We start from the raw sequence: 16,752 nt of genomic DNA on the forward strand, positions 1-16,752 counted from the left end.
GAGTGCTACAACAACGTGGATGTAGATGTGACTTTGTGGCTAACCGAACCACGGGATAAACACCCGCGTCAAGAATTTGCTATATTCTATCCCGCTCATTAAGCTTCTGCATTTCATACTAGCAATTTGTGTGCATTTACTTTCATAGAATAGTTTCTTGATAGGAAAGGCTATAGATTGCTAAACTCTTTTGGGATATGGGTTTCACACTAGAACAACCTAGTTGCACTTCTAGATAGCATGTTTTAGTTTAAGTTTTGTGCAAACTAGTTGGAGCCATAGGTCAAGTTTTTATTAGTAATTCACCCCCTCCCCCTCTTAGACTAGAGCACCCGATCACTTTCAATAGCCAGGGCCAAAATATTATTTTGTTAACACAAACGGTACAGCCATTTGCAAATATACAGACGCAAACAAACCCAAGACTCCAGCACGTACATATCCGGCAGCATGAACAAGAGACGCACCTCTCAAGTCTCAACTCCAATGTAGTACAACACAATCGTATTTGCACACGAAAAATACTAGACAAAACATAGAGGAGCCGTCCCGGCACAAATGGGGGCCCTGTACGAAAGTTGAAAATAAAACCTACTAGACTAGCAAAATAAACTAAAAAATGACACATTCTCCACGTATAGTACAATATATTGTGTAATATATTACATAGCAATATAAATCATCAAAAGTCATACCTATTTAATTTAGATTGCATAATCTTTGCTTGAATAACATCTTTCTTTTCGTGTTTCTTGAAATGAAAGTTTCAATGACAGACTCAATCAATCTTCTCCAACATATCACTCTCAAGTGCTATCACAGTTAAATTCTTTTATAATAAACCTATCCATAACTCCTTTCTATATGATTGAGTTAAATTATCAATTCTTTATTTTTTCTAAGCTTTTGAGAACCTGAGTGATATTTGCTAGACTGATTACAGAAGATATGACCTGGATCTTGAAACAATAGATGCCTAGATCAATTGATGCACGCGTGAAAAATTCTCATCATCCATCAAATGAATAAAAGAAAATAATACCTGGACTTGTAGCAGGTACGGCTGGAAGTTTAGTTTGAGCACGTACACATCCAAACTTCTAGCCGACCAGGAAAATTAAAGGATTAGTGGAACAGACGACACGATCGATCGATCACTCAATTAGCAAGCGGCAGGCGTCTCTTGAAGCAAGCAGCGGACGGTGCGGAGCTGTCCAGAGGGCCTCTCCCACGCAGCAACCGCAGGCAATCAGCCGCCGACGCCCTGCGCCCCTGCCCAGATTGTGCGAGGCGAGAAGACGCTCGCGCCGTTGCGGCCGCGGAAAAGGAGCGACGGAACAAGTTCTCCTAATGCAAGAGCAAATGACATGGGCCAAATATTGACAAGCCACCCTCATGAGCTACTAATCTGGGGGCCCCTGCAAATTGGGGGCCCTGTTCAACCGAACCGGCTGCACGCCCATGGGGACGGGCCTGGTGTCATGTATGGGCAAGACTGCGCTTAGAGCAGGGAAGTTCTTGTGACCACTCATTGAATGGAGATTCAATCCCTCCAAGACTTGAATAAACAGCAACAGTTCATGCAGAAGTTTTTTTCATAGCTCTATCCAGCCTCACATTGAAGGGAGTCGAGTGCCAGTTCACCCATTCATCCTGCAACAATCCACCACAGGACAAGTATATCACAAAAGTGTCCCAGTCTTCCAGGGGAATGTATGACTCAGGGCATGTTTAGCGTACCTCTCTGTACTTGCTTGTTGTATTGGGTATTCCATTAGCTCCTGGGTCAGATCTAGAAGAACAATACTCATTGTCCTGCTCTGTGCAACGCCAGTAACTTCCGACCGTACCCAAGATCGGAGCCTCCTCACGGTTACTTCTTGGAGACCTTTGTGGAGTTGATGCAGATGATGATTGCTTGAGGTCATCAACAGTCAGAGCACCCAGGACAGGTCTTTCCTCTCGGCTTACTGAGATGGAACATGGAGATTTGCTCTGTGCCTTGTCCAAGGTTGAATTTTCAGAAGAATTCAACCAGGTAAAGAGGCTTGCGTCCACAGAAACTTCTTTTTCGCCAGATATGCTACGGTTCATCCTTGTCTGTCTTGCATAAAAATGGCAACAGGTAAAATCCGCGCGGATATCCACTTAATAAACCCGTACCCGCGTGCTAAAATCTGCGCCCGCACCCGCACCCGCAACGGGTAGGAAACGATACCCGTACCCGCTATCTGCGGATACCGGCATACTCGCGGGCACGCCCGTATACCCGCAAGCTTTAGAAAATCAAGCATACGAGCACATTTTTAATAGCATATAAATATTAATATATCAATGAATGCACCTCTATATCTCATCACTAATAAATTACAACATAATAAACAACATGTCAACACCATTTATGTGAGGAAATAAATAAATCTTAGCAATTAAATGAACTAGTCTCATACATAATACATTACAAGAGTCATTGCTTGCGGGTTTGCGGATTCGGGTATCAATTTTTCAAACCCGTTTGCAGATATCCATTGGGTTTAAAGTTGTACCCGCGCCCGTGCCCGCGGGCACAAACTCATACCCGTATCCGCGCCCGTCGGGTTTGGTATCCACGGGTACGCAGATATTTCGTACCCGTTGCCATCCCTCTTGCACAGTTGCACCTACATCGGGTACTAGGTTTACATTCTCCTTGTCCAACTTTTTACCTGATACAGCTTGGGTGTTCAGACTCTTAACTGCCTTCCACTGTGACAGATCCTGAACCGGATTCAGCAAAGGATGAACACACTGGCTTCTATCACGAAGATTGTTTCTCGTAATTAGAGGGCTTTCTGCCTCTAGAGAGGTACCACTGCTCTTGGGTGCAGGACTGATAGCTTCTTGGTCATTCTGCTGATCATTAGACATTGGCAGTGAGAATAGAGACTCGTGAGACTCAAGCTTGTGATCTTCAGCTATCATTTCCTCCTCTTCAACCAAATCAATCTTGCAGTCCATAAATTCATCCTCCACTTCATCGCTATCATCACCATAGACATCATCTTCAGTGTACTCATCTTCAACATCATCGTCGCTGTCAGAGCAATTCCGGTAACGGTGATTTTCTGGGAGCACAACAGCCTTCTGCACATGTTTTTCATCTTCCTCTGGTGGTTCCTCACCTTGATCAGGCAAGACTGCATTTTCATATATTGTGACATTCATGTTGAATGTTACTTTCTTCTTGCCACTGCTCTGACTGCCATGTTCACTCACCTCCCTATACATCGCGAAAGATGGCGTGGCTTATTAATAGCCATCAAAGATGCATCATAAATCATATAAAAAGTACAATAGTTCCTTCATCTACCTGAGGTCTGAATCAGGAGTGGAAACAACTGCTGCCACAACAGGAAAACAATCCACTGATTCCTGTGGGGAAACAATTGCTGTCACGATAGGAGAACATTTCACAGGGGAGAGTGGTGGTGTGGCTTGCTTCTCTGTCAGCAAAGAGCACACAGGTGACTCCTTTTGCTCAATTGACTCCCTGCAAACAAATCAGAGTAAGAAGTACTGTACCACAAGCAGATTACTACAAAATCTGGAAAGCACAAGCATTAAGACACTGGCATCTGCGGCCAGGCTGCTAGCTTCAGGAAATGGAACCCATGGGCAGAAGTGAGAGCCAACAGCATGAGCGTTGCACCTGAGTCAAAAAACAGCTCCAGTTCTTCTTTATAGCATTCTATTTATCAAAAATCTGGAAACACGTGCATAAAGGATTGGCATATGGGGGCAGGCAGTTGATCCCGAGCGTTGGCACCCACGAGCAGCAGCGACTGCTGACAGCACAGCTCCAGTTCCTCTCAACGAATTTTAACAAGCACTAGAGCCGCAGCGCTCTTCCTCCCAGACATGAATCCCGTTTCACTCGCGCGAGCAAACAAAACTACGGAGCTCGTACGCACCTCAGCTCATTGCCGGAGCTCGAGTCGGTGACCGCCTCATCCGCGATCACCGCAGCCGAAGGCGGCGGGAAAGCCGGCAGCGCCGCCTCCTTCGCCGCCACATCCGCCGCGGGCGGCTCGCCAGCCACCTCGTCCGGGACCTCCATGGCCTCCGCCAGCGTCGAAGGCTTCGCCCCGCGCAACGGCGCCGCCTCCTCCTTCACTACCTCATCCGCCGCGGCCGCCGCAAGCGTCGAGGGCTTCGCCCCGCGCAACGGCGGCGACACCTCCTTCACCACCACATCCGCCGCCGCCGCCGCCTCGCGGACCACAGCGAGCTGCGCGACAAAAAAAACCCCAAGCCCAGTCAGAATCCCGCCCCCCCCCCCCCCCCCCGTACTGCCACGGCGGCCAGTCAGAACCCTCACATGGATCGGCCGCGGCGGGGACCTCGCCGGCGACTGCCTCCGCGACTTCTGGCAGCGGCGGCGGCGGTCGCCGTCGCCGTCGAAGCAGGCGAGGAAGCAGCCCATGGATCCGGACTCTGGGGGTGCGGGCAGGAGGAGGATTTAATTCTGGGTCTCGAGGATTTGAAGAGTTTTGCGTCGATGCGTGGCTTTGGATGCGTGACCGTTGCCGCGGAGACCAACCCAGGGCGCCCCTGAAGCTAGCCTCGCAGGTCAGCGGCACCGAGTCGGGCGCGGGGGTGAGAGTAGGGGTGGTAATAGGTCATGGTTTTAATGATTTCTTCACAGTCTAATAAAGTCTTTAAAATTTTTAGTTCAAAAATACATATGTTTAGAATCCGGCCCTTTTAGAGTCCGATCCTTAGATTTTTTTTAGTTCAAAATATTGGACCCTTTACCACCCCTAGATGAGGGTTCGTGGGGGACTGGGGCCTAGCGAAGCGAGTGCTGACTGGTGAAACTACTTTTTATTCAATTTTTTTTATATGCTGAAACTTTTTATGCGAATTTTCAGCTTGAAAATTTGGTGTTTGGGCCGCGAGTCCGGCCCCAGAGGCCCAAACTAACCGCACTGCCCAACTCCGCCGGCTCGAGCGCTCCCACCGGCTTGGTTTTTTTTTTTTTTTGAGGGCAACCCCCCCCCGGCTTGATGCCACCGGCTCACGCCGTCACGCGCGCGGAGGCTGTGACGGCCGACGCCATCACGCCTGCCCCGCCCCCGCTCCGTTCCTCTTGCTCTGGCGTCCTGGAGTAGGAACCGGGCGAATCGCCGCCGGGGCCATCCACCGAGAGTAGAGACGGAGGCAACTCTGGTGCGGGGAGGTCTCCGCGCCGCTGACTGCGCTGTTACCGTACTGCTTTGTAATGTCTTCACCCGACATTGATGCCCGGGTAACTGGTAATTGCCTACTTGCCGAGGACGGATTTCTTGTTCGATTTTGGAATGCAAAGAAGTCAAGAGTCATTTCTGATGCCTGCACATTTGACATTTCTATCTAGAAACTTGTGTTAGGTGTGTGGCAGCAGGTTTCAGTTTCAGATACTCCTACTCTTTTAGAGAGCGTCGCTGGAGGTTTGATCCGCACACTGGAGTTTGGTGCCAATCTTACACGAATGGTTGTGGAAGTAGCCAAAGTAACATTCCAAGCTTTGGCAGCCAGCATAGTATGATTCTTCTTCTTCTTCTTCTTCTTCTTCTTCTTCTTCTTCTGGAAACGACTGGTACATGATTTTACTAGCAAGCCTTGGCATACTACATAAAAGTTCAAAGTACATATGTAGCATTCATACAACCGAATACATAGCTTTTGATACTAAGTTTGGAGTTCAGTCCCTTATTTTATTCTTCCCTTTAGGAGGATTACATTTCAAGCACTGTTTGAAGAGGCTACCAAGCCAATTAAGCATATGTGATGGTTCTTGATACCAAAACTTGACCTTGCATAAAAGTTGAATAAGCTGCATTATTGAGTGGTGTCTGCCATGATTCAGAAGAATCAACCTTTCGTAAGAGGAGCAAATCCGTTTTTAATGGCTGCCGACCAAGTCTTCTCGATGCCCATCATATCGTCACCACACTCATGCATATCCCAACCTTCTAGAGCATGCAGTATTCCAGCAATGCGCCAAGCACTCATGACCCTTCTGGGTAACCAATTCTGTGAATGATGGTGTAGATTGCATTATCAATTTTAGGCTTTGAAAAGTTATTCATGTAGAAAGTATGAAGCCATTTTTTCTTAGCTTAAATAATTTACATTTTTGGCTTAGCTTAAAAGAATTTACACGAACAGGTACTATAAACCACCACTATTACCTCACAGGTGTGAACATTCTCCATCATCTCTGGGATCTTCATTGCAGGAGTACTCAAGTAAGAGCAATCCTTACGAATCTTCTTAAGCGGAAATTGTGATGTAGGAACAAACGTTGTTCCTTTTGGTGCCCTTTGTTGCTGTTTATAATCTATGTGATCTCCTATCCAGATCTGTCAAAATGGAAGTTCGGTCAATAGTATGTTCTCCATGCTGGAATGTTTGTTCCTTTAGTTATTCATATCCTAGTTAATGTTATAATGATTTTGGTAGTAGTTATCTTGTCAACTGTTAGTAGATGGTAGTCCAAAATCTTCTAACATTAGAGTGATACAGGTTTAGTGTACATGCATAGCAGAATCCTTTAACAGCCAGATTTGTGTCAGTTATTATAAAGGTCTACAGTACAGTATACACTGTCCTGCCATGTCCCTACTAATGAGACCCCCAAGCATACTCACTCTACAGCACTTCCCAGGGATTTTTGTTTTCTCTACCTTTATTATTTATAATTTACCTGAGGTATGTCTTTATTGGAGAATTTTAGGTAGACTGTTCTCCGCTCTGGAAGTCGTGACTTGAGCATGTCATATTCCTTCTTTTGATTCATAATTACCTGCACAGAATTATGTTGGTCAATTGCTTTGGAAAATTATCAAGGATAACATTATAGTAACAACGTCCCATTTGACAAATAGAGCGGCAGAATGTCAGATGTACCTGGACACCTTTCTCACATAAGGCGGTAGCTGTTGCATGGGCAACCTTGGAAGTACTTCCTGAAAGAAAAACTTTCTTTGTACCTAAAGGGATGCTCTTGAGCACCACTGCAGTTGCTAAACCACTTCCATCAACAAGCCGCACTCTTAGTTTTGGATATTTTTGTATAAATAGTTCACCGCTTCTATTAAGCGTCTTTGCCTGGAAAGCCAAATAGTATTAGAGTTTGATCATTTGTAAACTTTGGATGAAAGCAACATTGTCGGTACCCCAGGACTGGGGTACCCCCTCTTGCTGTGTCTAGGCAAGAGCCTTAGTAGTCATCCTTGACTACAACCAAACAGCCGGACCCCTGTGGTCCGAAGTCCTGTCCTCCCGACAATGGTCCGGACCCGATCCACGGCCGGGGAAGGTCCGGGGACGCCACGTGTCCCAGGAGAGACAGGCGCTCAAGCGCAAGCAGCCGGGGCTCCGGACCTCCCGAGGAGTCCGGACCCCCGCGGGGTCCCGGACCCCTCATAGGGTCCCGGACCCCCCGCATAGCAATCGGACCCCTCTCCAAGGGAAGGTTTCGACGCCCCGCCTCAGGATGGTCCGGGGCCGACACGTGTATGAGGCCCTTGGTCTCCATATTGAGGTCCACCTACCTTCGCATTCATTGCGGTAGGTGGACGTCCGCATTGATATAGCAGAAGCCGAGGCGTTTGACTAGCCAGGGGACACTATTGATCGCGTATTACCAAGGTAGTGGGGGCACTGGCGCCGCCCACGCCGCGTCTGCCAGTCTGCCGTAACAGATGGATACGACGGCTCGGCTTCGCCCTTTATGACGCTACGTAATAGCCTCAGCAGGCCTCGCCGCAAGCTACGCTACTCCAACGGGCGCCTAGCTGTCGGGACAAGAAAAGACCCCCCTGAGTCAGAAGAGCAGCAGTGCGCATATCGGAGGAAAGATTCGCTACCACTGTAGCCACAGTCACGTTGGGCCCACCTGTCGGGGCATCAACGCCCTATGTATCCGCTCCCCCTTGATCTATAAAAGGGGGGGACGCCGCTAGAAAACCTCAGGCTGAGCAAGAGCCAAGGCCAGCAGAGGATAGGTTCATACACACATCCAAGAACAATACATCTCACAGTGGACGTAGGGTGTTACGCTCCGGCGGCCCGAACCACTCTAAATCGTGTGTTCTTGAGTCCTTATCCCAGCGTAGATTCAGCCTCATCGCCTAGTTCTTCCCCGAGTACACACCCTCTGGGAATAGGCGGGTGCGTTCCGCCACCCGGCTGTGGGTACCCCTACAATCCCCACGACATTTTGGCGCCGTCCGTGGGGAAGACAGGCGTTGGCTGGATTTTCGGGCTTCTGGGCCGTGTTCATCCTCTGCAACGACGAGCGAGAAGATGAAGGAAGGCAGCGCCACACTCACTTCACATGCCATGGCACCGGCGCTCCAACGCCCTCGGTGCGGCGGCGCACGGCAGCGACGCCTGCTGTGCGTCGCCACTGCGACACCTCAGAGCCGGCGTGGCAGCGCACAGCGGAGGCGCCGCTGCGCGCTGCCGCCCCTACGTCGACTCAAGGTTTTCTCTCAAGCGACGGCCACGCCTCCTCTGCGGTGGCATGGCGTCGGCTCAAGGCTTTCTCTCAACATGGAGCCTGGAGCCGACGGCCATCCCGGAGGAAGTTGACCGTGTCGTCCTGCCGTCTCCAGCGCCGGAGATCCACCTCAGCGTTGCTCGGCGCTGCTGCAGACAGGACCCCGCCTCCTCGTGCGGGGGCCCCTGGCGCTAGCACCAAGAACAAGCCGGCGAACGACCGCACTTCTCCACGCGTCGCGCCGGTCCATCTGCTGCGCAAGCGCTCTGGTTTCCATCGGCAACGGCGACAGCAGGGGGAGGGGCCTCTTCCATTCAAAGCCAAAGAATTTGTCTCATGCCATGTAAGCATGTGACAGCTCTTAGGCAAGAAGGGGTCCCCCGAGCTCCCGAAGTGATGCTGGATGATGCGGTTCAAGCACGTCCAGGGCGCCTTCACCTCCGAAGAACACGCTGTATAGCATGCAGCCGTAGGTTACTCCTAAGAAAAAACTAAGAGAATTCCTCCTTTGTAATAGCGTGGCGTCTACGTGTGTGTCCAGAGCGGTCAAGGTCCGACCTTGTAAACCCGACCTCTGGCCCTATCACACAAACAGGCAAAAGCGGTCCGGAGCGGTGGAGGTCCGACCTCGTAATCCCGACCTCCGATGTATACCGTGACAACCACAATAATAAAGGAGACTCTCTTTTTCAGTTTTACCTAGGCTCCACCCTGATTACATCTATTCGCCTTGGTTTAACTATTCTTCTCTCTTGACCGGAGTTTCCCTTATTGCTAACAATCCAAGTTAAGTTGCTGGCTTGTGGTCAGGTGGAGACACCCCTTCTAGCTGGAAGGCGGTCCGGACCCCTAGGGACCTGCTCTGGGGAAGTGGTATTTGTATCCTGGGGTAGAGAAGCTCCGCGTGGCTTAGCCTGGTAATGTACCCTAAAGTTTACGTACTTCACTACCCTGTTACAAGTACTCTAGTATCCAAGACTGCTGTCTTTAGAGGTCCCGGACTCTCTTCTAGTATAAGGCTTGGTTTCTTTGCACCTTACTATGAGGTCCGGTAACAAGCTTCATCGGATTGTCAGCAACGGTCGCTCCAAGTCCACTCCGGTGGCCCGCTCCGGCGGAGACCGCTCGCCACGGTCGCTCCAAGTCCACTCCGGTGGCCCGCTCCGGCGGAGACCGCTCGCCACGGTCGCTCCAAGTCCACTCCGGTGGCCCGCTCCGGCGGAGACCGCTCGCCACGGTCGCTCCAAGTCCACTCCGGTGGCCCGCTCCGGCGGAGACCGCTCGCCACGGTCGCTCCAAGTCCACTCCGGTGGCCCGCTCCGGCTGAGACCGCTCGCCACGGTCGCTCCAAGTCCACTCCGGTGGCCCGCTCCGGCGGAGACCGCTCGCCACGGTCGCTACAAGTCCACTCCGGTGGCCCGCTCCGGCGGAGACCGCTCGCCACGGTCGACAAAAGCCGGGTCCGGGAAGTGGTGCTGGCTCCCTGAGCGATCCGAGGTCTGTGTAGCCGCTTAGCTTGGTTCCGTACCCTATGCCTACACCTTCGTCACCCCATGGAGAGCGCTCTAGTACCTAAACCTGGCAACAGGCATACCGGCCTCAGGGGTCCGGGATGCCCGCACTCTCCAAAAGCACACCAACGCAATCAAGTTGCATAGGAACACATCACGGTGGTGGCCCCACCCGCGGGTTCGTACCTCTCCCGAGGTGGGCCCGGGGGCCACTGTCTGTACCCCAGGACTGGGGTACCCCCTCTTGCTGTGTCTAGGCAAGAGCCTTAGTAGTCATCCTTGACTACAACCAAACAGCCGGACCCCTGTGGTCCGAAGTCCTGTCCTCCCGACAATGGTCCGGACCCGATCCACGGCCGGGGAAGGTCCGGGGACGCCACGTGTCCCAGGAGAGACAGGCGCTCAAGCGCAAGCAGCCGAGGCTCCGGACCTCCCGAGGAGTCCGGACCCCCGCGGGGTCCCGGACCCCTCATAGGGTCCCGGACCCCCCGCATAGCAATCGGACCCCTCTCCAAGGGAAGGTTTCGACGCCCCGCCTCAGGATGGTCCGGGGCCGACACGTGTATGAGGCCCTTGGTCTCCATATTGAGGTCCACCTACCTTCGCATTCATTGCGGTAGGTGGACGTCCGCATTGATATAGCAGAAGCCGAGGCGTTTGACTAGCCAGGGGACACTATTGATCGCGTATTACCAAGGTAGTGGGGGCACTGGCGCCGCCCACGCCGCGTCTGCCAGTCTGCCGTAACAGATGGATACGACGGCTCGGCTTCGCCCTTTATGACGCTACGTAATAGCCTCAGCAGGCCTCGCCGCAAGCTACGCTACTCCAACGGGCGCCTAGCTGTCGGGACAAGAAAAGACCCCCCTGAGTCAGAAGAGCAGCAGTGCGCATATCGGAGGAAAGATTCGCTACCACTGTAGCCACAGTCACGTTGGGCCCACCTGTCGGGGCATCAACGCCCTATGTATCCGCTCCCCCTTGATCTATAAAAGGGGGGGACGCCGCTAGAAAACCTCAGGCTGAGCAAGAGCCAAGGCCAGCAGAGGATAGGTTCATACACACATCCAAGAACAATACATCTCACAGTGGACGTAGGGTGTTACGCTCCGGCGGCCCGAACCACTCTAAATCGTGTGTTCTTGAGTCCTTATCCCAGCGTAGATTCAGCCTCATCGCCTAGTTCTTCCCCGAGTACACACCCTCTGGGAATAGGCGGGTGCGTTCCGCCACCCGGCTGTGGGTACCCCTACAATCCCCACGACAAACATAATAATTCACTTGAAATTCTTATGAGCAATTTGTGTGTAATGTGCACCAAATTGTGCAAAACTCTGGCTTAAGATTCTATTTGATTCCAGAAAAAACAGGAACTGTGTTCCTACAAGTGTTTCCCTTATATGCATTTGTGCATTTTCCTTTTCACAGTAGAAGGTATTTACACGTCAATCTATAAATATGTAAGACAAGTTCGATTATCATGCCTGATTTAGCAGTCCTAGACTGAGCACTTTAACCCCCCTTTCATCAGCATCTAATATTGCCCTTTCGATCAAGCTGTTAATAGATTCTCTTTCCCAATTCATGCCATACTGCATGTAAGGAAACTGTCAGTAGACTGCAAATGATCAAGGCATTTGATCATAAAGCATAGAAAAAAGTACTTGGAAGTTGTATCTTGGAATTGTCCATGTCTGCATCTTGAATTTCTTCATTTGGAGTCTCTCAATGGCAAAAGCTGAAGATCCATAAACCCATGTCAATACCATCGGCAGCCACGCCACAGGCCATATCATCCAGCTATACCATACAGGGTTGTCTGATGGTTTGGAGGCAATGGACGCAATCCCAATCCTAAGATGATAAGTTGATTGCAAGGTGGTCATATGTGTCAGGTGAACCAGATCTGGTGTTTCGTCTGTGACTTTCAGCGATTGCTCATACAACACGTCACTTGACTTGTCCATGGTGTTGTACATGTAGTCATAGAATGGCATGAACAATGAGTAGTTTGTGCGGAACTGAGTGTGATGGAGAGAGTGAAACCTGTAGGACAAAACAAAACGGTTGATAGGTATGGTTCTGTTAAGCTATATGACTGATGAAGTATTGACATAAACCCATGTCAAGAACACACACCCCCCCACCCAAAAAAAAAGGAATATAATAATTAAAATAAATCACTATTCAAATGGGAATTCAAGGCACTCCAAATCTTATCACCTGGTACTAGTTGATAAGATTTGCAGCTTCATGTTAAACATTATACTTACGATGGAGTGTACATGAGATACTTCAGAGGAGGGAAGGCTTTGAAGATCCATTTTGGTACCAGCTCAAAATTGCAGTGCCCCATATTATTCATGAAGTCGATGTACGCAATGTACAAGACAACACTGAGGACAGAACCACAGCCCATAAAAATGGGTGTTAATGTCGGAATTGAGAACAGCATGAAATACACCACATGTTCAGCAAATGGATGGATGACAGCTGCCAATCATATAGTAAATTGAGTTAGAATAATGAAGGACAATTGCCAATTCACTGCAAAATATAGCATTGTCATGCTTTCTGTAACACATAAACACTCATTTTGTGGACATAATGAGCATTTAATGATGTATTGAAGCGATACAAGTGTATAGGTAAATTTTAAGTAGATTGGCTGCTGGAAGGACCAGCAGTTTATTCCTTTTGTCATAACTGCACTTTGAGATTTCAGAGGACTGCCCTAGTAGTTTCGTTCTCTTTTTCCTTAGGTGCATTTATTCTTTCAAATTATTATGCTCACCGCACCAAGTTGTTCTCTCATCAGTTTGGCTGCTGCGGTGAATGAGTCTATATATAAAATACAATCAATAAAAATTATCAACACAATTTGCCTTGCTTCAAATGGCCACTCTTTATTCTTATTTAAATATCTGGGATTCCATGAGTAGAGCCACCTGAAGTAATAATGAGGTTGAGCAGGATTCACTACTTTTTTACCTCTTGTGCTAAACTTGGAGGATAATATGGGGAAATCATTATTGTAGTAACTCAGATTGCTACTGCTGTTACTTACAGGTTATGGGTTCTGTGACGATGGAGGCATGGTGGTGTGAATGGTAGCGAGAGTAGAGGAAATGGTGGTGCAGAGCCCGATGGAACCAGTAGTAGAGGAACTCGACAGGCCCCATGTGAAGAAGCACAGTGATGATGGCCCCATCAGTTCTCCAGACCGGGAGGAGCCTGACATTGGGGATCATCGCATAGGCTAGATAGAACTCGAGCCCGTTGAAGATGATTTGGTCATCCCTGTATAGAACGGTAAGGACTGTGTTTTATTGCAATATAGATGTGCATGCTGCCTGTTGCCCTGTTATAGTTAGCCAATGCAACAATTTCGTGCTAATATGATATGTCCATGCCTGTGAACTTATAAACAATTGCGCATCCTACTTACCAGGAACTCTCCCTGTCCACCTGCTCGAACTCAATACTACGGTCAACAATCACGTTCTTCCTGCGAGCCATCTGATAGCGAGACAAGCTGATCCAGATTTGGTTGTGGATCATCCTTAGCAGCAGTGCTGGTAGCATGACGACATATGCTGGGTCAAGGTCTCCCCACCCCTTGGTGGCCACCCTGCGGGCAGTGTGCAGCACTGCAGGTGCCAGGACCAGGTACTGTGCGTCATCATAAACATTGTATGAGTTCTGATACCATTAAGTGAAATGAATGCTTGTCTGTAAAGGTGTTTTAGATCTTTTGGTCCTTCTGAAGTTATTGGTGTAGCCTGAAGGCTGCATGTCAGTTCAACCGGCTGAATTCAATTTTTTATGCAGTCATTGATATGTACTGACTGCCACAAGTGATTCAGAGTTGATACAATAAAAAGTTCGGGCGTCATCAGGCCAATGTGAGCTGATTAATTTTAGCAGAAGGTCAGTACTCTGCACAAGCAACCTAAAGCTCTAGGACGTGATGCTCCTGCTGAGCATTTATTTTCACTTTTAGCATTGTGCTATTATTGGTACATGTTATTACTCCACTGTGAAAGTAGCCAGCGGTGACCTAATCAGCATCATGATAAAGTTGCATCATTTTCTGCACCATTTTATGAAAGTGAGATAATGCCTTGCAAAAGGAATACTCTAAACCGAAATCATGTTACAACTAAGCTCAAAGAGATTATCGGAACTCACAGATAGCACACAGGAACAAAATCAATATCTGGAAAATATTTTCTTATGCGCATATACCCTGCTTTGTAGCATGTTAGAATGAATGAATTGCATTTGTTGGATGAACAGCATGATTCTCTGATAGTTCACTGCAATTATCATCTGTTGCATCGCTGCCAACTAAATGTGAACGCCCTCCATTTCTAGCTATATTTTAACACTTTGATACAGAATCTCAATCTCAGCTCAACCTCTCGATCATAGGGCAACCGTCAAGCAGTTTATTTTTTTTTCTTTAATTTTTCTATTCGATTGTCTTCTCGATCATTGTGGCTATATCATTAGCTTAAGAACAGGAACACTATCTCCCATGTCCAAATTCTAAACCCAAAACAGTCAAAACATCTGAAAGAGAAACAGTGTAGGGAAGACAGCATGGATCTGTTGGCAATTTGCATACCTTGAAGTTGCCCATCCATTGCCATGGCCATTCAGTCAAAGGGCCTGGCCGTGCTGCCATGGCGATTGGAAGGAGACCTTCCTTTCTTCCTGGGATAAGCAGCTCCCTCCGACTCTCCCTCAGCTAACTCTGCTAACTTGGTAAGCGCTTCAAGCTCCCCTTGCATTTTATATGCATGGACAGTTGGACATTGCAGAAAAGACCTCCATTGGTATATGTTTTCAGAAACCCCTAAGACTCTTCTATTCTTCATTTTTATCAATGACCCTGTGGGAAAATCGTTATAGGTTATCACACAAAAGGATATTGTTACAGAGAAGTGTTAATACCTACAACTTGAAATTCAATTGTTAGACCTATTCTCATGTTAGTTAACCAGGAATGATCTAAAAAATAGTATCGCCTTGATATGTAGTATATTACTAAGAATTTCATGCAGCTAAAGCCTCGCAGGCCATCTATTTACCTTGCAAACTGTCAAGTCCTCTCTGTATAACTTATTAAATTATAAGACATAAATACAAATTAGACCTGTAATTCAGTTTCCAGGAGGTTGGGCTATCCTGCAAAAGAAAGTTGTGCGTGGAATTCCCAAAAATTTCTTGGCCTGTCTGGCTGTCTCCATATGGGGCTTTTGCACTACACCTTTGGAAATTTAACAAAAGAAATGGGCTTTTGTACTAGGTATAGCTTTGGAAATTTAACAAAAGGAATGGGAGCAGAACTAGTAAAGGGCGTACCTAGTGCCATAGGCTTCCCGCACTACGCGGGGTTTAGGAAAGGGTTGTGCAGAGGCTGGGGCTCGAACCTGGGAGGCTGGGACCTTCCGATTACAAACGGTAGGCTCTACCGCTGCACCAGGCCTGCCCTTCGTGTATAATGATTTGTTAGCGTTAGGCCGTTGTTTATTCGTTGGGTGAACACATTCTGCATTGTGTGGATTACTTAATTGGTCGTCTATACTTGCATGTAAGCACTTACCTGTTGACTCTTTGGTCACAGCAACACTTGTTTTACTTGAGATATCCATGTATCATGTTGACTCCTTAGGCGTTTCCTTCATCAGACTCTTTAGGCGTTTTTTTAATCAGACTCTTTAGGCGTTGAGCCAGTTGCATGAGGAAACAACCTGCAAGTCATCGTTGCTGCCTGGAAATAACAAAAGCGTCCCTGCATATTTCTACCGTTCATGTATTAAAGCTAAGATGCTATATCCAATGTGCACGGTGAACAAAGGGCAAGAAAAATTTTCTTGGACTCTGAGGAAAACGTCCGGGTGTGAGTTACCCAGCTGTAATTGTTTCTTCGCAAAAATCTCAGTCCATGGCGTGGGATAAGAGAAGCATTATTAGGAGACCAGCATGCGAAAAAAAAAAGATTTATGGAAACATGCGATTCGTTGCCATCAGATTACATTTTGTAGTAGTAGTAGTAGTACTGTAGTACTATATCAGTAGCACAAGTTTGTGATGTCAGCACATGGGCACTTCATGCCTGCACAGTACGACTGTGACCACGCCACACCAAATGTTCTTGCTTGCTGATGAACCCTCTGTTTTTTTTTTTTTTTGAGATTTGATGAACCCTCTGGTTGGAGAATGGAGAAGGCTTTCCTAGTACGGTGGAGAAGAGTGAAGCAAATGGATCAGGACCGTGTTTGGTTCGCAGGTGAAAAATTTTTCACCTAGGAAATCTTGCATGCATGACGTACTAAATAAAGTCTATTTGCAAAAAAATTTCACAGATAGGTGCAATTTTTCAAGCCGAATCTAATGAGTCTAATTAATTCATGATTGTAACAGTAATGCTACAGTAACATTTCTCTAATCATCCTCTAATTGTGCAGTCAAAGGTTCCATTAGCTACAGTACTGCTACATTATCATGCCGAAAACTTTCGTGGAATATTTTTCACCTCCATCCAAACACGGCCTTAGCGCGAAATAAAAAAAAAGGAGCATCATGTTGCCAAGAATTTCGTTACGCCTTCTGTTCAAAGAAAAAGAATATCTATAAGCCAGACCAAGGAGATGGTCAAGTCAAAGTGGAAGAACTTACAGCCCTCAAAACAAACAAACAAAATGA

The 16,752-nt window shown here is 48.0% G+C and overlaps 2 protein-coding genes and 1 long non-coding RNA gene across 6 annotated transcripts; 1 reads left to right on the forward strand and 2 right to left on the reverse strand.

Moving 5' to 3' along the window:
- Nucleotides 1–354: 354 nt before the first annotated feature.
- LOC120683527 lies at nucleotides 355–4,539 on the reverse strand. Its single transcript, XM_039965604.1, has 7 exons — nucleotides 4,358–4,539; nucleotides 3,951–4,267; nucleotides 3,350–3,529; nucleotides 2,663–3,259; nucleotides 1,741–2,104; nucleotides 1,477–1,653; nucleotides 355–544 (listed from the first exon to the last, which is right to left on the reverse strand). The coding sequence occupies exons 1-6, from the start codon at nucleotides 4,460–4,462 to the stop codon at nucleotides 1,579–1,581; spliced, it is 1,638 nt and encodes a 545-aa protein (XP_039821538.1). The 5' UTR covers nucleotides 4,463–4,539; the 3' UTR covers nucleotides 355–544; nucleotides 1,477–1,578.
- Nucleotides 4,540–5,093: 554 nt separating this feature from the next.
- LOC120682921 lies at nucleotides 5,094–16,470 on the forward strand. Of its 4 annotated transcripts, none has more exons than XR_005678648.1 (6): nucleotides 5,094–5,560; nucleotides 6,220–6,269; nucleotides 13,108–13,350; nucleotides 13,490–13,707; nucleotides 13,870–13,968; nucleotides 16,242–16,470. It is a non-coding gene; the product is annotated as an uncharacterized LOC120682921 (long non-coding RNA). The 4 variants fall into 4 exon arrangements; XR_005678650.1 differs by lacking the exon at nucleotides 16,242–16,470 and having other exon boundaries at nucleotides 5,094–5,294; nucleotides 5,396–5,560; nucleotides 13,870–14,139; XR_005678649.1 differs by lacking the exon at nucleotides 16,242–16,470 and having other exon boundaries at nucleotides 6,190–6,269; nucleotides 13,870–14,139.
- Nucleotides 5,641–14,819, reverse strand: LOC120682920 (very-long-chain aldehyde decarbonylase GL1-7-like). The gene is made up of 10 exons (XM_039964935.1): nucleotides 14,669–14,819; nucleotides 13,487–13,710; nucleotides 13,106–13,338; nucleotides 12,312–12,531; nucleotides 11,703–12,084; nucleotides 11,523–11,630; nucleotides 6,931–7,131; nucleotides 6,728–6,826; nucleotides 6,213–6,383; nucleotides 5,641–6,054 (listed from the first exon to the last, which is right to left on the reverse strand). Exons 1-10 carry the CDS (start codon nucleotides 14,726–14,728, stop codon nucleotides 5,893–5,895), a joined length of 1,860 nt encoding a protein of 619 aa, XP_039820869.1. The 5' UTR covers nucleotides 14,729–14,819; the 3' UTR covers nucleotides 5,641–5,892.
- Nucleotides 16,471–16,752: the final 282 nt, after the last annotated feature.

The sequence above is a fragment of the Panicum virgatum genome, chromosome 7N (assembly GCF_016808335.1).
Source record: "Panicum virgatum strain AP13 chromosome 7N, P.virgatum_v5, whole genome shotgun sequence".
Classification (NCBI taxonomy): domain Eukaryota; kingdom Viridiplantae; phylum Streptophyta; class Magnoliopsida; order Poales; family Poaceae; genus Panicum; species Panicum virgatum.